We start from the raw sequence: 22,069 nt of genomic DNA on the forward strand, positions 1-22,069 counted from the left end.
CTGCATAAAAACCAGTGGCAACCCGTCATTCAGGGCAGGTGGGGCAAGCAATAGGCTAACTAAATGGTTCTTCATGGTTATCTCAGTGTCTTTGTGGTCCAGTGGGTACAGCTGCTGACAATGGCACACATACGCCAGAGTAGGCATGGATTCGAATCCGGCCCACTACTGCCCTTGATATATTTTGAGGAACTAGTACTTTTCTAGTGACTCTGTGGGCTGTAGTTGTACTCTTACTCAAGCAATTTCTGAAGGACGTAACTTACTTTTTACTCCATTACATTTTACCAAATCACTTTGTTACATTTATATTATTATATAATAATAACCAAATGTAGCGAATTAAAATGAAATGTACATTAAATCAAACTATGGGTTCCCTTTTACGTCTGTATGAACATTTCATAACCCCTTGACCAAGGAAATGTATTCAAAATAGCTTGCCATCAAAACTCTTAAGTCCATTGACTCTCAAAGTCATCCGTCAAACCCAGTTCTATCTCGACCACAGCTCTTCATATTTTTGTTCTTGGGTTCTTATCCAGATGCGAGGTAAATTGCACTTTAATTACCTTCTGCGTTTGCAATATTATATATTTCTGGAGTAAGATAAGTATTTGTAAGATATAATTCTGCTGCTGAAATTGAGTTGAGGACAAGTGCAAATGAAATGCCTAGGTAGCTAACTAGCTAGTTTTGGTCAACCCAGAATTTGACAGAAAAAGTTTCATCTCCTGTTTTTAGCTCCTCATACGATCTCTGTTTGTTTCCCAACTAGTCACTTTGTTAGTGGCAAAAAGAGTGAATAGAGTAATCAGATGTGTGTGGCAATAGCTAACTAGCTATCACATTAGGTTGAAACTAGACAAGCTGTCTAAGCTAGCTAACTGTAGTGTCAACCATGTAACTAGCTAACGTTAGCTAGATCAACGGTTCAGTCTACTGCAGCATCCTCCCATGCATTGCTCTCTCTCTCTCTAAATGTCATTCAGTTTTTGTGACAGGGCCTATAAGCACCTCTGTCATACAGTCAGTGTATCATCTCAGTAAGCTTTTTGTGCCAGACTAGAAATCACTTTTTTTTTGTGTGTGTCTTTTTATTTACAGCTTGTAGCGGCACAACCGAGGGTGAGGAGAATGGGCCAAGCCAAGAAAAGAAAATACCCTTCAAAGTGGAAAGGAGGTTCAGAAGAGAAGGAGGGAGTGTCAATCCGGTTCTCTAGAAGAGATACAGCTAATCAAAAATTGACTTCACGAAGCAGGTTAGGAGAATTAATGTAGCAGGTTAGAGTAGATTAAGGTTAGGAAAAGGGTTAGGATTAGCTAAAATCTATATATTTTTTTAACGTCAATTTAAGTCCATGGTGAAATGTGTCTGATTAGCATACTAGTAACATGATTGAGTGAAATTTCGGTATTGATTGCTTGACTGTTGTACKACTAACCTGTTCATTCTGAGTGAAAAATTAAACATCACACTTGCTGTAAATATTTTTAGTATGCATTTACCATCACATATACTTGAAATTATATTGTGAAATAAATGTTCATTAATGGTATTGAAATTGTAAAATGATTCCAACGTCTTGAGTACCATATACAGTGGGGAGAACAATGTCATGCAATAAAATGCTAATTAATTACTTAAAAATCATACAATGTGATTTTCTGGATTTTTGTTTTAGATTCTGTCTCTCACAGTTGAAGTGTACCTATGATAAAAATTACAGACCTCTACATGCTTTGTAAGTAGGAAAACCTGCAAAATCTGCAGTGTATCAAATAATTGTTCTCCCCACTGTAGCTTTATGAAATTGTGCACATTGAAAGATATTAAGTCAACATTGAATGACCACAATTGAAGCTGTACAGCCTACGGACTTTGTTCGAGGTCAGTTTTCATTGGAGAGTATCTGTGCCGGGGGACATCTGCAAGATGGTGCTGACAGGCTTTAATAGTAAATAAATTGCACTAAGTTGTTATCCTTTTGTTTCGCTTTCACAGTTTACCAACAGGTGTAAAAAATTAACAAACTAAATGTGTAACTGGTACTTAAGTAGTTTACTGACCGGATACTATTTTTACACGTACTTCAGTAGTTTCTTCAGGCTGAAATTAACAGTACTTTTACTTAAGTACTCTACCCACCTCTGCAAATTATACATAGCCTAACTATAAAACATGGGCGGGCATCCACACTGGAGGAAAGTTTATCGTTCTACAGTACTGTAGGCCTACATCTGTCAATCAACTGATGGCAGGTCATCAATTTAGCCACGGAAACACAAACAGTAGATTATCTGTTTTCAAACCTTTCATTATGTGACTATCAATAAGCTAACGGGTAGCCTATAGGAATATAATAAAACAACAAGGGGCTTATTGCAACCATCGATGGCACTAAATTATTGCCAACTGAGGTCTCGTTAAACCATCAATATGCGCTAAATTCACCCACACAGCTGATCTCAAGTGCAAGCATTATTGGTCACCTCTACCGCTTCCAAATAGATGATGTCAGTATTACCTTAGTCAGAGATCTGTAGATAATGACGAGATGCTCATGTCTTTGCCCAATGGGGGTCGTCCCAAAGGCAGTAAGGAAGGCGACAAGCTTAGGTCTGCATATTAAGCCCATAGAAACGCATTGGGCTTATTTTGCCTAGAGTGAGCCTTCTCACTTTGCCTCTTCCTCTCTGCCTTAGGCCTGCTTGCAGCCAAAGTCTTTCAAGATATGMTCGCCCTCTGGTTGGTATTGTCATCGAAACAATTTGGTCCGTTTTTAACAGACTAAGGGCGATTGATCTATTTTACAAGCATTCTGTACAATAGAAATAAAGCATTTCCTCGTTTAGACACATGTATATCGTAGCCTAGTAGAGACCAATAACTACAATGCGTTATTAAGCTATATAAAATGATGGTTGTTGATGTGTATGGCTGCATCTCAGATACAGTCTTGCACATTTAAGTGTTGCAGTAATACAACCTAAGCCTATAGCATGAGCGAACGAGAARATTATTTTAAGATATTGGGATCAGGGCTCGCTGACTCGACTGCCCCCGAATGGAGAGAAAGAGAACTGCTAATTTTTAGCCAATCACAAYACTCATTTTAATTTCCTGAACCTTCAGGAAAATTCTCCACAACAAAAGACTGATCAAGTTAAGATCAGACATCTATCTGTAAGACGTTTTTCTACAGACCCAGAGTCAAATTAACTTGTGGATACCATGTTTATGTCTCGGCGTGTAGTAGCAGTGCTAGAGGCTTCACTAAAGACCCGGGTTCGATCCCAGGCTGTATCACAACCGGCAGTGATCGGGAGTCCCATAAGGAGGTGCACAATTGGCCCAGCGTAGGCCGGGTTAGGGGAGGGTTTGGCCGAGGTAGTCCGTCATTGTAAATAAGAATTTGTTCTTAACTGACTAGTTGGAGGTAGTTAGAGATAGCTTCACGAGCCAATGCTAATTAGCGCAATGACTGGAAGTCTACAGGTACGCTATGTAGACTTCCTGTCATTGCCCTAATACTAGCTCGCATTGGCTCGCGAAACTACCTCTAACTTCCTTCATATTGTACACCGAGACATACAAATGGTATCCACAAGTTCTTCTGACATTCAAAAACGGCTTCATTGCCAGAATCTCACAATACCCCTTTAAAAAGGTAACCCAGAGGTACCAGGGGGGATGTGTGTGTGTGTGTGCTTGCATGCGTCTCACCTGTAAGCCCAGGAATATACACAGGTACCAGGGAGGAGTGTCTTCAATGGTGTAGATCATGTCCATTCTCCTGGCGTCCATACTGTCTGCACTGTCCAACGTCTCCGACATGGAACTCTACACACAAACACAAACAAAATGGTGAGAACTATAGATGTACAACCTCAAACACCACAGGCTATATGGTCTCTGGAGTAAAGGGTTAAGACTAAGAGGTTGTCTGTGTAGTTTAGTGTTACAGGTAGCAATCTATTTGTAAGTGTGTGTGTGCCTGAGGGAGGTAAGACCTGAACCCAACCACTCTAGGGGCTGTCATTAAAGCATTAGTTACTGACATGAGTCACAGGTGGTAGGATGAATTATAGGCCCAAATGGCCTATTCCCTATTTAGTTCACTACTTTTGACCAGGGCCCATAGTCACAGGCTGATGAGGTCACAGCCACATGTCCAGACAGAGACAGAGGGGGAGGAGTGAGGAGCGGGGAATTCAGAATGAAAGAGAGAAACTAAAAGATTCAGCAAGAGAGTTTCGTAATGAAGAAAGACTAGGGAGGGAGGGATTTAGAAAGGGAGAGGGAGAGAGAGAATAAGAAAGAGATTCAAACAGACACCGATGAGAAATTCTTCCTGTATCTGTGACCTCTCTCTCAGTCTCTTTCATGTCTTGTTCTCACGCGAGGGGAAAAGTGCAGAGTCACAGTGACAGGGAGAGGAGGGGATGATCAAAAGAGCAAGTTAGGGGAGAGAGGGGGAGGAAGGTAAGGATAAACAGAGGATGTAGGGCGATTAGTGAGATGAGAAGGGAGAGTTAGGAGTTTGAAGTGTGCGTGCGCCTTGTACTTTCTCTCCTCCCTGGTTCTCTTTAGTGTAGACGGCCATCAGCTCAGTGTCTTCAGTGTCCTGCTCTCCAGCGGCCTGTCCCACTCCGTTAACCACCACCTACAGTACAGCACAGACAGATACATGGCAATACTTTATCCATCTACAGGACAGTACATACACAAACAATGTAATTACCAAGAACTGACAATGTCATTATCACTGTCTTACTCTCAACAACATGTATTTCAGACCCTTTAACAGTAGGTCTACAACATGTATTTCAGACCCTTTAACAGTAGGTCTACAACATGTATTTCAGACCCTTTAACAGTAGGTCTACAACATGTATTTCAGACCCTTTAACAGTAGGTCTACAACATGTCAATGAAGGAGCGGTAGAGATCGTATGATGCAGAACGTATAATGCATGTTTACAATACATATAATAGAAAGTGCTATGGTAGGTGTGTTGCATTCCAAACTTTTGAATGAAGTGTTATGCTCAAACACTGTGCATTTGCAGTGATACCGCCTGTTTTGGCAGAGCAAAAACGTCCCCTGAAGAATTTTGCAAACAGTTCACACACACACTACATTTTCTTTTTTTATTTAACCAGGAAGGGTTCAAAGTAACAACTAACACACTTGTGTACGCACAAGTGTGTGTATCTGCAAGAGAGAGTACATTTCAAGGAAAGCAAAGCAAAGCAAGGACATTGATAATGCTTGGGTAAGGTTAACAAAACTATTGGACCTAACACACAAGGACAGCCTGGGTGTTGCTTTAGGGGCCTTTGCAGCGCAGCTTAATAAAAAGGATCCAGGGGAAAAGAGGGCCATAATTAAATTAGTTCCTTCATTAGTGCATGCACTGGACTATTCTTCACACTGACGGACACACATATGCTCTAGGGATACAGGGTGTGTGTTGTATCCTCTGTCTGTGACTTGGTTAGCAAATTATAGATGAAGGTCACGAACACACACTTTGAGGATGTGTCTTTGCATCTCGTCTGTCAGGCATGAAAAATAACAAATGACTTTTGTTCTGACTCAAATGTCATCGGCATTAAACTGTGTGGTGTGTATCCATAATAGATATAAAATGGCAGGACGACAGAGGCGGAGGAGACAGGAGAGAGCATGAGAGACGGGGAGAGGAAGAGACCGAGAGGACAGAGAGAGAGACAGAGAGAGAGACAGAGAGAGAGACAGAGAGAGAGACAGAGAGAGAGACAGAGAGAGAGACAGAGAGACAGAGAGACAGAGAGACAGAGAGAGAGAGAGAGAGAACCTTTCCTGGGGACACATTACATTTTATCCTACTACCCATTTTTCACTAGCTTGTAAAGATCCCTTCTGGCAGAGCAGACAACAGATGAGAGACCTTAGAATGAACTGAATATTAGGTTCTAGACAATGGATCCTAAATGAAAGATTATACATTACACAGTCTGTTTTTGTTTTGTTTTTCTGTCTGTCTGTCTGTGTCTGTCATTTGTATTAATGGACATCACAAAACTAGTACCTTGGGGAAGGCATGCAGGGAGAGAGCAATGGAGGGGAGAGTGAGGTGAGGATTAAGAAGAAAGAAAGAATGACATAAGGGAAGGAGGTGGGACTATTGCTGTACAGGTCATTGAGAATAGCCACTGTGTCCCTTTATCCACCTCTGTCCCATTCAGCCATTCAGTAACAGCAGAGAGGAGCATGTGAATGGGATACTTATAATAAACAGGATATACAGTGCATTCAGACAGTATTCACACCCTTTGACTTTTCCCACATTTTGTTGTGTCACAGCCTGAATTTATAATGGATTAAATTGAGATTGTGTCACTGACCGACACACAATACCCCATAATGTCAAAGTGGAATTATGTTTTTAGAAATGTTTATAAATTAATAAAAAATGAAAAGCTGAAATGTCTTGAGTTAATAAATATTCAACCCCTTTGTTATGGCAAGCCAAAATAAGTTCAGGAGTAAAAATGTTGCTTAACAAGTCACGTAATAAGTTGCATGTACTCTGTGTGCATAGTGTTAGTGTTTAACATGGTTTTTGAATGACTACCTCATTTCTGTACCCCACACATACAATTATCTGGAACGTCCCTGAGTCGAGCAGTGAATTTCAAACACAGATTCAACCCCAAATCCAACACAACATCACTGAGTACCACTCTTCATATTTTCAAGCGTGGTGGTYGCTGCATCATTATTATAGGTATGCTTGTCATTGGCACGCACTAGGGAGTTATTTTAGGATAAAAAGAAACGGAGTAGACCTAAGCACAGGCAAAATCCTAGAGGAAAACCTGGTTCAGTCTGCTTTCCAATAGACACTGAGACGAATGCACTTTTCAGCAGGACAATAACCTAAAATACAAGGCCAAATATACACTGGAGTTGCTTACCAAAATTACGGAGTTGCCTAGTTACAGTTTTGACTTAAATTTATGGCAAGACTTGAAAATGGCAGTCTAGTATTGATCAACAACAAATTTGACAGACCTTGAAGAATTTAAAAAAGAATAATGTGCAAATGCAGTGCATTCGGAAAGTATTCAGACCCCTTGACTTTTTCCACAATTTGTTATGTTACAGCCTTATTTTAAAATTGATTAATAAAACAAATCCTCAATCTACACACAATACCCATATCAACAAAGCGAAAACAGGTTTTTAATTGTTTGCAAATTTATATAAAAAAAAAAAAACAGAAATACCTTATTTACATAAGTATTCAGACCATTTGCTATGAGACTCAAAATTGAGCTCAGGTGCCATTGATCATCTTTGAGATGTTTCTACAACTTGATTGGAGTCCACCTGTGGTAAATTCAATTGATAGGACAGGATTTGGCATAGTTGACAGTGCACGTCCAAGCAAAAACCAAGCCATGAGATCGAAGGAATTGTCCGTAGAGCTCCGAGATAGGATTGTGTCGAGGCACAGATCCGGCGGAAGTGTACGAAAAAATGTCTGCAGCATTGAAGGTCCCCAAGAACACAGTGGCTTGCATCATTCTTAAATGGAAAAAGTTTAGAACCACCAAGACTCTTCCTAGAGCTGGCCACCCGACCAAACTGAGCAATCGGGGGAGTAGGGCACTGTCAGAGCTCCTGAGTTCCTCTGTGGAGATGGGAGAACCTTCCAGAAGGACAACCATCTCTGCAGCACTCCACCAAATCAGAACCTTATAGTTGAGTGGCCAGACAAAAGCCAGTCCTCAGTAAAAGGCACATGACAGACCGCTTGTAGGCACCTAAAGGACTCTCAGACCATGAGAAACAAGATTTTCTGGTCTGATAAAACCAAGATTGACCTTTTTGGCCTGAATGCCAAGCGTCATGTCTGGAGGAAACCTGGCACCATCCCTACGGTGAAGCATGGTGGTGGCAGCATCATACTGTGGGGATGTTTTTCAGCGGCAGGGAGTGGGAGACTAGTCAGGATCGATTGAAAGATGAACAGAGCAAAGTACAGAGAGATCGTTGATGAAAACCTGCTCCAGAGCGCTCAGGACCTCAGACTAGGGTAAAGGTTCACCTTCCAACAGGACAACAACCCTAAGCACACAGCCAAGACAACGCAGGAGTGGTTTCGACTTGCCCAACCAGAGTCCGGACTTGAACCCGATCAASCATCTCTGGAGAGTCCTGAAAATAGCTGTGCACGACACTCCCCATTCAACCTGACAGAGCTTGAGAGGATCTGCAGAAAAGAATGGGAGAAACAAATACAGGTGTGCCTAGCTTGTAGCATCATTTCATACCCAAGAAGACTTGAGTCTGTAAACACTGCCAAAGGTGCTTCAACAAGGCACTGAGTAAAGTTTTTTATTTGCATACATTTGCAAACATTTCTAAAAACCTGTTTTTGCTTTGTCGTTATAGGATATTGTGTGTAGATTGATTACAAGAAAAAAAAGATTATCAATTTGAGAATAAGGCTGTTACGAAACAAAATGTGGAAAAAGTCGAGGGGTCTGAATACCTTCAGAATGCACTGTATTGTACAATCCAGACTCACAGCTGTAATTGCTGCCAAAGGTGATTCCAACATGTATTGACTCAAGGGTGTGAATATTTAATAAATTAGCAAATTTACATTTCTAAAAACACGTTCTCTCTTTATGGGGTAGATGGGTGAGAATTWTTWTTTTTTTAATCCATTTTGAATTCAGGCTGTAACACAAGAAAATGTGAATAAGTCAAGGGTTATGAATACTTTAAGGCACTATAGTTGTAAATCTCTGATGGAATCGAAAACAGGACAGGCTTTGTGTTGGGGCTTCTCAGCACAGTATCACATGCGTCCGTCCAACTGTTTGTGGCTCGAAACCCTCGTTATTGTTGAATTGTGGTGTGACGCACATGAGGGGACTGTGCTGCAGCCAAGAGGGAATGGCCAGAACAAAAAAACTGTCACGACATATGTGTTTGTGTGTGACCTTGAAGAGTGTTAAGTGATCCTAATGACAGGTCTGTGTGTATGGTGGCCTAACCCTGTCATTACAAATCAATCCTCTGTCAGTGTGTCAGCTTGATGACCCTTAACTGCCTAAATCCCCCTGTGCAAGCAGACACGCACACAGATGCATGCATACAGACAGAAAACATACTCGCGCACACAAGTATACTGTACCGGAATGGGGTAGAAGTCTGCTCTGTGTTTGTTCTCCTCCTCATACTTCGCCCCTTCTCCCTCCATCGACTTAGAGGTGATATTTTTCCCCATGCCCATTCCTCGCTCCTCCTCTTCCCTCACTATCCCCGTCGCTCTCTCCGGTAGAAACACTGCAGATTGCGCCTTCAGCTCCCTTACATGGTCCAGGACTGTGTCATCTACTGAGAGAGAGAGAAAGAGAGAGTGAGAGAGAGTGAGAAAGAGGGGCGAGAGAGAGAGATTGATCKTTTACTATTACTTTCATGAGTGTGGCCATGAGGCCATCTAGACTAGAGTAGTACAGAAGGTAATGTACTATGTAAAGTATTTTAGAAACTGGGCCCTTTGCCCACTGGATCAAAAGCTCCACGGGGGTCACTGAGGCTGTGGCTGGGAAGCAGGGTTGGGCCTAAAGCTGAGTTTACAGAGAGACAGCGGTCTGGTCCTGGTTCCAGAGCCCAAGACTTGACCTGAGGCAACAGTATCTGCACAGTCCCCTTCTCTTTACCCTAGACTGGATCATCAAAGGTCAGAGGGGATCCAGGACTGTGGAAATACCTGATACTGGGATGGGCCTGGAAGACCCAGAAAGAGTTCAAAATGGCACCCTATTCCCTCTATAGTGCACTACTTTTGATCAGAGCTCTATAGGCCCTGGTAAAAAGTACTGCACTAAAAAGTGAATAGAGTGCAATTCGGGACACAAACCCAGATGTATGTACTCATACAGTACATGCTGTCGATTACAAACAGAGAAGGAGGTAGGGGATGAGGGAGGAGAGCAAGGATAAAGACAGGGCATTGGGAAGGATAAAGACAGGGCATTGGTAAGGATAAAGACAGGGCATTGGTAAGGATAAAGACAGGGCATTGGGGGAAGGATAAAGACAGGGCATTGGGAGGATAAAGACAGGGTATGGGAAGGATAAAGACAGGGCATTGGGAAGGATAAAGACAGGGCATTGGGGAGGATAAAGACAGGGCATTGGGAAGGATAAAGACAGGGCATTGGGCAGGATAAAGACAGGGCATTGGGGAGGATAAAGACAGGGCATTGGGAGGATAAAGACGGGCATTGGGGGATAAAGACAGGGCATTGGGGAGGATAAAGACAGGGCATTGGGAGGATAAAGACAGGGCATTGGGGAGGATAAAGACAGGGCATTGGGAAGGATAAAGACAGGGCATTGGGGAGGATAAAGACAGGGCATTGGGAAGGATAAAGACAGGGCATTGGAAGGATAAAGACAGGGCATTGGGAAGGATAAAGACAGGGCATTGGGAGGATAAAGACAGGCATTGGGGAGGATAAAGACAGGGCATTGGGGAGGATAAAGACAGGGCATTGGGGAGGATAAAGACAGGGCATTGGGGAGATAAAGACAGGGCATTGGGGAGGGGCAGATAGGGTCAAAAGTAAAGCAGAGTAGACAGGGAAAATGAGGAGGAGAGCGAGGGATAGACAAAGAAGGAGAGAAAGAAGGTAGAGGGAGAGAAGGGGATAAAAGGTCGGAGATGGGAAGGAGGAGAAGGAAGCGTGGGGAGAGAGAAGGAAAGCGGGATAGAAGCAGGGAGGTAAGTTTGTTAGTCAGGAGGTGGTGTTATTTCTGGCGTCATGTCAACTGCCACTCACCCTTTCATGTCATCTTTCACTGTTCACCTCATGAGACACAAAGGCCTTCTTTGTCAGACTAATACCTTTCCCCAACACCCTCACCCCATCCTCTGCTTTAAAAATGATAGACTAGCCTCCTCTCCAGTCTCCAGAGAAAGCTTTTTAGCCAGGAGTAGCTTAATCTAGTTCCGGGAAACCTGCCCTGAGCTTCTTCTGCTTAGCCTTTCCTCACCCTTATCACCTCCTCTGCAGCCAACTCCTCTTCTCCATCCTCCATTCTTCTACTCCCCTTCTCCCTCTTGTTCTGCAGCAAGTGTTGACTGCGCCCCCTTTCCCTCCCCCCTTGCCTTCATCTCATTCTTCAGGTTTTGGATTGGTCATGTGTGAAGTACCTAGTTGACATCATGCCCCTCCTCTTTCCCTTTCCTAAGCCCTCACCTTCCTTCCCAGTTTAGTGTTTATGTTGCAAGTAGGTACCCTAGTTGACAATCCATCGCTCCTGTTGAGCTGGTGCAGCGGGGTCCTCTGTGTGGAGGGCTGAAAGAGGGGGGAAAGCGATAGAGAGGGGGAGGGGAGAAATGAGGCTGAGAGAGACAGAGGAGAAGTGGGGGTGGACAGTGAGGGGTAAGGGAGAGGGTGAGAATAGTAGTTTAATATGACAGCCAACATTCATTAACCGTTCAATGAGTCAGGTAATTAATGACATTTTGATTAATTGAGCCCTCTCTCTATAAACACACACACACACAAGCTTGTTACAAAGCCATAGGCCTATCACACACACCTTTTCGTGACAGTGTAAGTAATAATAAAACACATGAGTTGGTGCTAACAGTGTCCTACAGTGGCAGTTGTCCATAGTAGACTAAAGTGGTGTGTGTGTGTATGGTCTGACCCATAGGTACAGTGTTATGTGTGACAAGGGACTACCACAGCTCTGTTTCTCCCGGCTCAAATTCGTTTGAGCCAGTTTTAGAGACACGTAGCATGTGAGCCGAGCGGAGCGAGAGAGAGACAGAGACAGGACTTTGTGTCTGTGGCCGGCTGACTGACTTGCACACCATTTACTACCCCGGGGCATGGAAACCAAGAAACAATGAACGTCCAAACAACATAAAGGCTCATCACATTGTCAGAGAGAGCGTCACCATGAGACAAGAAGAGAAAACCGAGAGTTACAGAGACCCATGGGCTGATGTCTTTCGTGTTGACAACAATCAATCACCCTCTTCTTCCAACCCTGGATTCTGAAGGGTACACATTCAGTGTGGTGTTGGTGAGTTGTGTGTTTTAGTCAGTTATGACTCCTTGCAGTTCAAACCAAATGTTTATTTGTCACATCCCCTGAACCAACAGGTGTTACCGTGAAATGCTTATTACAAGCCCTTAACAAATGCAGTTCAAAGAAATAGTTTTCACAAATATTTACTAAATAACTAAAGTTAAACATAAAATAACAAGTAACAATAAAATACAATACCAAGGCTATATACAGGGGTACCGGTTACCGAGTCAATGTTCGGGGGTCAGGTTAGTTGCAGAGAAACAGAAGTGAAATTTACAAGAATATTCGAAAATCAGAACTTTACAGAAAGCGCCTAGAATAACCTCTGTTCAAATTGTTTATTGTCCACCAGAGGGATATAGTCCTATGCACACAGTCCTATACAACAAATATAAACTGGTGGTTCGAGCCCTGAATGCTGATTGGCTGAAAGCCGTGGTATATCAGACCATATATCACAGGTATGACCAAAATATTTATTTACGCTTCTAATTACGTTGGTAAAGCAGTTTATAATAGCAATAAGGCACCTCGGGGGGTTTATGGTATATGCGCAATATAACACGACCTACGGCTGTATCAGGCACCTCTGGTGTGGCATAAGAACAGCCCTTAGCCGTGGTATATTGGACATATACCACCCCCCCCCCTAGTGCCTTATTGAATTAAAAGACCAAATCTCTTTATCAGAAGCACATACACTGTGTACTAGAAAATGGTGATGATACACGGGTAGGTTAAAAAAAGAGAAACCGGAGAGCATGAGAAGACAGAAATAGAAAAAGACAGAGACAAGAGAGAAATAGGGGAACAGAGAAAGCAGGAGAAAGACACGTGCAACGCTAACTTTAACCCTACCCAAGTATACCCATGGTTGACAGTGCTGGCTACATCACACATGGTAACCTGAGCTATGTTCCACAGTGATGTAGATTCCACTTGAGGAGGAACACGTAAAATCCTGCCCACCAGATGTGTGTGTGTGTGTATGTATCCCAGTCTTACCAGATAATTGTCCACAGCTAAGCATGGTCCAGGTCTTTGCAAGAACGATAAATTGTTATGGCTTAGTCTAGCCAACAATCTACAACAAATGTCAGAGAGCTAAGCAACTAAGGCCTATGGGGCCTATTCATGAGAGGGCTTCTGCTGGTACTGTTTCTATTCAGAAACCAAATAGATAAAACCTATGAATCTTATCTGTATTTGATCTGCCCTTGGAATAATTTCATACTAGGGATGTGAAAGGGACATAACAGGCCAACAAAGTGGCATTTTCACACACAGGTCTGAGCAGGGTTTCCAAACATTTTTCCTAGAACGAGAGCTACTTAAAAAAGAATGAAAGGTTGCGAGCCTCTCGTTTTTTAAAAAGCGTTCAAAACAGGCACATTCTTCCTTTCTGTCAATATACGCTGTGAAAAAATATGGTTAGCAACCCGTATTTGGAATGACTGGCCCCTCAACAATGATATTTGGTATTTTCCCTAATTGTTTCTCAGTTTTATTTTTCCTGGTCTGGGATTTTTTTCTAAATATTTTAGTTCTCAATATTAAAATTATTCATAGAGACACAACAAAATGTAATTTCTGAGTCCATGTCATTCCCTTAAAATCACAACCAAGAAGACATTTTTCTAGGTCTGGGTATAAAACGAACAGTTTGGGGTTTTTTTGTGTTGTTCCCCTTAAATTGCCCACTGTGAAAGGAGGAATGTGGTTGTCTAGCGATGTTTCCTGCTGTTTGGCCTGCTGTGCAGCAGCATGCATGGCACAGTTTTGTTAAACAAATGGCCCGCCAAATTGATACATCATAATCAATAATATAGTTATGTCAGGTATGCCCTACTTTACAGTTAACATTTAATTGAGAATGTTTAGGAGAAATTTTTCTAATACGCACAAGACGGTTATCATTAGCAGCGCTAACTGGCTACATACGGAGTGATAAACGCACGCACGCAGACAGACATACGGGTAATATTGCTGAAATTAATTGTGAGTTATTGGTGTTATCGTTAAGCCAATAGTGGCTAAAAACCGACTGGGGATAATGTCAAATGTGGCTTTGATTGGTATAGTAGCCCAGGAGCTGTAATATTATGACAGTTTGCGATGAAAAAAAGCTATGTACTTTTCAGAATTGCTTGGCGAGCTAACTCGTAAGGTAGTACTTACTGGTGCTCGTGATCTACCAGTTGGGACCCTGTTTTGAGCTATAGTTTGAATCAGGTTTTTCGATTATTTATGACAATTGTGTTTTTTTGGTCCGGTTGGTTTACATTTGCAAAATGTCAAACAAACTAAAATGCCTAAACAATAACGCGTGTTTCATGCAAGTAATTTTTTTTTTTTTTGTTGTTGAAAAATGCTTCAAATAAAATCCCATTCTATTTTTTGTGTCACAAACTTCATATACTTTCCCGCTTGGGTCTTCCAACACGCGCGGAGGAACTGCGCTCTAACTGCGTCCAATGACTAGACTATAATCACGGGTATAGCCCGCAGCCCAGTCTCCCCTAATCTGCATCCCGGATGGTGATCTTAAACCTGCGCGCTTGCAACTCACCATAACGCTTCATAGAATGAAATGATGGTACTGTGTGCATTTCATCAAATACTCACTCAAACAACCAATAAAATGCCCCCGTTCCTGGTTCTTTTTCCTGTGTTTGGTCCGGACTGGCGTTCTCACGCTACAGCGAACTGCACCATGGCACGCATGTAATTGGACCGAGGCCACTCTTTTTGAGCGAACCACAGTGCGTTGTTTATTGCGCTCACCGATGTGCAGATAGTTCAGTAATTTGGACTGGTGTGAACACTAAGGGGGGAAACATGCTAGAAGTTCGGGGAAAAAACGCTCCAAACCAATTGGTATGAAAGCCCCCTAAACTCTAGATAATAGTATTGATCATGGAGACAGGGTCTCCTGAAGGTTTTTGTAACTATGCAGCTTGCTGCTTATCCGTTTCCCTCCATCTCTCTTCCATCACTGATCACTCACTGCATCTCTTCTCCTTTCACTCGAACAATAAAAGGTCATAAGAGCATTGGCCTGGAAAGGGCAGAGGCACAGAACTATTTATTTATTTTTCTTATTTAACTAGGCAAAGTCAGTTAAGAACAAATTCCCTTTTTTCAAATGACGGCCTAAGGAACGACAGTGGGGCTAACTGCCTTTGTTCAGGGGCAGACATGACACATTTGTACCTTGTCAGCTCGGGACTCGAAACTTGCAACCTTTCGGTAACTTAGTTGGCACCGCCCTCCAACGCTCTAACCACTAGGCTACACCTGGCCTGGGGTGTGTGTGTTGTTGGTGTGTGGCGGGGGAGGGTGGGGTTCGCTGTTGAGATGACAGCTTTGGACGCAACACGGCCAACTCTTTCTTTTGTTGAAAATTTCTAACAAAAGTAGTGTAGAGAAGAGTGACAGAGTGGCATGGTGAAGTTCCCTCCTTAGAGGGGATAAACCGCTATTGGCTGTAAATCTCTCTGGTCCTGAGGATAAAAGAATGCGACGACACCCCAAGGAAGGCCTATTAACCATGTTAATGCTCCAACCGCTATAGCAGCCCATCAACAAGGGCTTAATTACTAATCAAACATGGTTATGTTTTAAAACCATCTATACAGTACACCTACAACCACAAAAAAGGCTTAAATATATAAGAAAGGGTGTGTGTATTGTAACTAGCAGGGCTTTGGCTTATTAAATCCATTTCCTCCATTCTCTTCCATCACTACTGCACCTCCTTCACTCGGAACAGGCAATAAAGGTCAAGAGAGCATTGGCCTGGACAAAGGTCAGAGGCCACAGAACTATTCTGGGGGTGTGGGTGTGTTGGTGTGTGGCGAGGGAGTGGTGGGTCACTGTTTGAAGATGACAGCTTTTGGACCAGGGTTTGTGTGATGGTGCATTGGGTCATGGGATGTGGTGGGTGCAGATTTGGATGGGGGCCGTCCTTTCTTGTTTGGATGGGGGGCCGTCTTTTTGTTTGGTATGGGGGCCGTCCTCCCCCAGCAATAAGAAGACAGACAGACGCACGCAACAAACACAACACTTCAAGTCCTCTTCCTACAGTTCTCTGTGCAAAAAAAAAATCAGAAGAACAAAGCCACTTGCCTCTAGAAAAGCATGGGCACTCTTCTCCTCAATATAATAATATGTTAAACAAGTTACTATGTTTTAGCAACAGAAACAGACTGTTTGAATTAGAGGTTGGCTGATTAATTGGCCGATTTCAGTTTTCATAACAATCGGTAATCGGCCTTTTTGGGACGCCGATTACATTGCAAGTCCCAAGAGGAGACCTGCGTGGCAGGCTGACCACCTGTTAACGCGAGTGCAGCATCTAAAAATGACCTTTGTGGCTGCAAGGAGCCAAGGTAAGTTGCCTAAAGCTAGCATTAAACTTCTTGTAATTTTTATTTATTTTTATCTTCACATAACCAGTAGTTAACTCCATGGTTTATGATATTCTAGATTGATTATACTGCAATGGCAGAACAAGCTAAGTTAATGCGGGCCTGTTAAATTTATCAAATCATGAATACAGCCTAACTTTAACTCGCCAAACGGGTGATGATTTAACAAAGCGCCATTCGCGGGGGAAAAAACCAATTTCGTTGCACAATGTCCTAACCATAACATCAATGCCTTTCTTAAATCAATACACAAGTATATTTTTTTAAAGCACTGCATATGGTAGTTAAAATAAATTAATGTTTAGCAGGCAATATTAACTAGGGAAATTGTGTCACTTCTCTTGCGTCAAGTGCAAGCAGAGTCAGGGTTATGCAGCAGTTTGGGCAGCCTGGCTCGTTGTGAACTTGTGGTGAGAGACAATTCTTCGCTAACAAAGACCGTAATTCATTTGCCACAATTGAACATAATTATGCATACACATTGAAGGTTGTGCAATGTAACGCAATATTTAGCTTAGGGTGCACCCGTTTCGATAAATATGTAACGGTTTCCGTATTTCACTGAAGAATAAACGTTTTGTTATCTGAAATGATAGTTTTCGGATTTGACATATTAATGAACAAAAGGCTCGTATTTCTGTGTGTTTATTTATAACTAAGTATATCTGATTTGATATTTGACAGAGCAGTCTGACTGAGCAGTGGTAGGCGCAGCAAGGCTGTAAGCAATTCATTCAACAGCAACTTACTGCGTTTGGGGTTCAGCAGCTTTAGCAATGCTTGGAAGCACAGCCGCTGTTTATGACTTCAAGCCTTAACCTTAACTCCTGAGATTAGGTACTGACAATACTAAATGTGCCTATAAGCATCCAATAGTCAATAGGTATATGAAATACAAATGGTATAGAGAGAAATAGTCCTATAATTCCTATATAACTAAAAACCTAAAACTTCTTAACTGGGAATATTGAACGAATTACGTTAAAAGGAAACCACAAAGCTTTCATATGTTCTTTATTCTGAGCAAGGAAACTTAAAACGTTAGCTTTTTTACATGGCACATGTCCGCACTTTACTTTCTGCTCGCAACACTGTTTTGTTGCATTATTTAAACCAAATTGAACACGTTTCATATTTATTTGAGATTAAATGGATTTTCTTTATGTATTATATTAAGTTAAATAAGTGTTCAATTGTTCATCTCAGTAATGCTGTAAATTGGCCTATTACAAATATAATATATATATTTTTTTAAAGATCGGCCCGATTAAATCGGTATCGTACTTTTTTGGTCCTCAATAATCAGTATCGGCGTTGAAAATCATAAAATCCGGTCAAACCTCTGAGTTTGAATTGAACCAAGAGTCAGACCTACAGCAATTAGTTTTATGTACTGTTGTGGAGACAGATTGTTAAAACACTAAATATACTCTTAAACCTTTGAGATAGCCAGAACCAGAGGCAACACGGCAACTCTTCTTTGTTAAAATTCTAACAAAAGTAGCTGAATAGAAGAGTGACAGAGTGGGCATTGTGACGTTTCCCTCAGAAGGGGATAAGAGGCTATTGGTGTAAATTCTCTCTAGTCTTTCATTAACAGCAGCTGTGCTGGTGTTGCTGTGCCAAATTCATTAGTTAACTCTGTGGGGGGCACTATTTAAAACATAGACCCCGACTGTCGCTGACTGAGTTGAGGATGAAAGAAATGCCGACACCCTGAAAGGTCCTATTAAACGCATGTTACTGCTCCACCGCTAACAGCCCGCATCACAAAGAGCTTTAAATACTAATCAAACATGGTTATTGTTAAAACCATCTATACATGTACCCTAACAACACAAAAAGGGTGTGTGTGTGTATGCAACTATGCAGCTTTGTGCTTATTCTGTTTCTTCTCCATCGCTTCTTGTCCATCAACTCCTGCATACTCTATCTCCTCTCAACTCGGACACAATAAGGTTAAGAGAGCAATTGGCCTGGAAAGGTCAGAGGCCACGGAACTATGGCCCTGGGGTGGTGTGTGTTGGTGGTGGTGGCGGGGGAGGTTGGGGTCGCTGTTGAGATGACAGCCTATAACATCTTTAATACAGTACACCCTAACTAACAAAAAAGGGCTTACAATCCTAATGAAAGACGCAGGCAGAAAGGGTGGTGTGTAGTGTAGTGCAACAGAGCAGCTATCTATGGAATCCAAGCCTATATTGTACAGTACACATAGACTAAGCACCGGCTCACTACAAAACTAACACAGTGGAAGTGACTAAACAAGTAATATTCAATGGTCCCTATCAATGTAAAGAATCCAACATGGATATGAATTCCCCATGTAAAATACAGTTTAAGTCAGAAGTTTACATACACCTTAGCCAAATGCATTTAAACTCAGTTTTTTCACAATTCCTGACATTTAATCTAGTAAAAATTCCCTGTCTTAGGTCAGTTAGGATATCCTTTATTTTAAGAATGTGAAAATGTCAGAATAAATAGTAGAGAAGAACGATTTATTTCAGCTTGTATTTCCTTTCATATCACAGTGTATTGATGTCACCGGTAACAGCCCTATTTGTGAAGCCGTTGTAATTCTGTTACCTAAGCATTGAAGCCTGCTTACTTACCTGCTGCGCCCCAGGCTGGAATTGGAATGTGTATTCAGAGAAATGGAACATGCACGTGAGCGATTCCAGTGATTCACACTCTGAGCCACAGAAGTTACACCAACACATCGGTGACACTGTCTTTCTTTTCTTCGCATTCCCTTGCCTTTCTCTCTCTGAGGTCCAGAGACACGGTTGTGACCCAGCACAGCATGTGTAATCTAGTCACATGTGCCTACGGCGGGCCAAACACACCACAATCAGCGTCAGAGTTTGGTAAAGACTGGGACCCGTGTCATGGGCGGTTCTTCATGACCAGGCAAGAACCGCCCAGGGAAAACACGCCCAATACCTGCCCCCTCTTTTAGTTTGGCTACTGGATGCTTCCTTTCTATTGGCTTGGCTTACATCCTGCATTTCTAACCGTGTCCGCAGTAGCTTGCTTATTCCTCATTCTACGGGGTTGTAGTAGCAGCCAGTTTTTTTGAAAACTCCAAGAAAAAAGGTACACTACATGATCAAAAGTATGTGATCACATCTGCTAGTTTGAAAAAATTTAATTCCAAAATCAGGGCAATTAATAATGGAGTTGGTCCCCCCTTGCTGCTATAATAGTCCTCCACTCCCTCTGGGAAGGCCCTTTCCATACTAGATGTTGGATTATTGCTGCAGGGACTTGCCTTCTATGCAGCACAACAGCATTAGTGAGGTCGGCCACCTGATGTTGGGCGATTAGGCCTTGCCTTCGCAGTCACGTTCCAATTCATCCCAAAGGTGTTCGGATGGGGAATGAGGTCAGGGCTCTGTGCAGGCCAGTCAAGTTCATCCACACCAATCTCGACAAATCCATTTCTGTATGGACCTCTGCTTTGGCATGGGGCCATTGTCATCTGAAACAGGAAAGGGCCTTTCAAAATGTTTGCAAACAAAGTTGGAAGTAACAGATCATCTAGAATGTAATTTATGCTGTAAGCTGTTTAACCATTTCCCCTTACTGGAACTAAGGGGCCTCGTCCGAACAGAAAAAACTATCCAGACCAATTATTCCTTCTCCCCACAAACGAACTTTTACAGTTAGCACTATGCCATTGGGTCCAAGGTAGCGTCCTCCCTGGCATCCGCCAAACAGCGTGAATTATCACTCCAAGAGCAACCGATTTCCACTGCTCCAGAGTCCAATGGGGAAGCTTACCACTCAGCCGATCGCTTGCATTGCCGCAATGGTATTCTTAGGCCTTGTTTACTGCTGCTCGGCTCACGGAAAAACCATGTATGAAGCTTCCATACGAACAGTTCTTGTGCTGACGTTTGCTTCCAGAGGCCAGTTTGGAACTCTGTAGTGAGAGTGTTGCACGGAGGACAGGTGAATTTTTTATGCGCTATCACCGCTCAAGCACTCCGGTGTTCCCTGTTCTGTGAGCTTGTGTGGCCATACACTTCGCGGCTGAGCCGTGTTGCTCCTAGATGTTTCCACTCAGCGATAACAGCACTTACAGTTTGACCGGGAGCTCATAGCAGGGCAGAAAATTTGACGAACTGACTTGTTGGAAGCCTGGCTTATGCTGGTGCCACAATTGAAGTCATGGAGGCTCTTCAGTACAGGCCATTCTACGCCAATGTTTGTCTATGAAGATTGCATGGCTGGTGTGCTAGATTTTATACACCTGTCTAGGCCAATGGGTGTGGATGAATAGCCAAAATCCACTATTGAAGGATGTCCACATACACTATATATACAAATGTACATGTACATGTGGTGGCTAATCGCTCCTGGAAATATAACCCGTAAAGTGAACAAACCCCTGTAACTGTATGTATACACAACCAACATAAGTATGTTTGAAACGTGTGAAAACCTTTCTACTACTGTTAGTTTCCAAGTTGTACTGAGTGCTAGAAGAAAATTGTTATTTTAGCTGATCTAGCTAATATTAGCTAGCAATGCTAACTAGCTTAGTCAAAGGTAACAGTGTAGCAATAGCAATGCAAAGTTACTCCCCGTAAGATAAATTAAGGCAAGGTCATATGCATAGCAGTTAAAAATGATTTGTTACTGGCTCGTTTAGGGATAGTGAGGAGTACGGTTGGTGCCCCATTATAATCATAAATTCTCACAAAGTCCCAATTTTCAGACATTCTCCCTACCCTTTGTGAAATTGAAATCAATTAGTGTTTTTGCATGTTTTTTTGTTTTTTACTTGAAGTGATATCATTTTTGGGCCTGTATCCCAAAAATGTCGCTAAGTTATAATCAAATCAAACAACACGTTACTTTTCAATACTCGGTGGAAGAAATAGGTCATTGTGCAAATAGTGTGGGACTAGACATAAAGGGCCAAACATAAGAACCTTGTCATCAGGCTGAGAGAAGATGAAGACCCAAGCTAATAAGATCAAGGTCTTTTCAGCAGGTCTGGGGTGGCATCAGGTAATTAAAATGTCCTTTGGTCGTTGACTGTTAGTGTCATAAACCATAGTTTGTTCAACTCTATTTTTTCAAGCAATACCTGCTTATAGTGATATAATTGGATGAATTGATTGTAAAAGCACACACTTTGTATTATCGCTAGCTACTTTAATCCTTTTCCTGAAAAATTTGCAAGATGGCGTCGACAGAGGGTCGCCTCGCTTCTAATCCTTAGGAAACTATGTAGTATTTTCGTTTAAAAAATAAATAATATTTCTTTAATTGTTAAGCCCAGAAAATCTTTAGTGTATTACATACAGCCGGGAAGAACTAATTGGATATCAGAGCGACGTCAACTTACCCAGCACTACAACCGGAATCCACTTTCTCCGAAAGCGGATACTAATTGTTTGAACCACCCTAGGCATTCGAACTGATTCCAGAGGCTGGACGCCAGAAACAACTCCTTCACAGGAGAGTAGACGAGTGGCCTTCTGGTCAGACTTCAAGGTGCAG

General features: G+C 42.3%; 1 protein-coding gene across 1 annotated transcript in view; it reads right to left on the bottom strand.

Moving 5' to 3' along the window:
• LOC111973684 (solute carrier family 23 member 2-like) overlaps nt 1-22,069 on the bottom strand; it is an 87,308-nt gene that overhangs the window by 25,334 nt on the left and 39,905 nt on the right. Inside the window, exons 3-5 of the mRNA XM_024001064.3 lie at nt 9,202-9,404; nt 4,569-4,667; nt 3,728-3,844 (exon numbers count right to left, since the gene is read on the bottom strand). Of these exons, the coding sequence (XP_023856832.1) occupies nt 3,728-3,844; nt 4,569-4,667; nt 9,202-9,404 (419 nt within the window). The remainder of the gene's footprint in view (nt 1-3,727; nt 3,845-4,568; nt 4,668-9,201; nt 9,405-22,069) is intronic.

The sequence above is a fragment of the Salvelinus sp. IW2-2015 genome, linkage group LG15 (genome assembly GCF_002910315.2).
Source record: "Salvelinus sp. IW2-2015 linkage group LG15, ASM291031v2, whole genome shotgun sequence".
Taxonomy (NCBI): Eukaryota; Metazoa; Chordata; class Actinopteri; order Salmoniformes; family Salmonidae; genus Salvelinus; species Salvelinus sp. IW2-2015.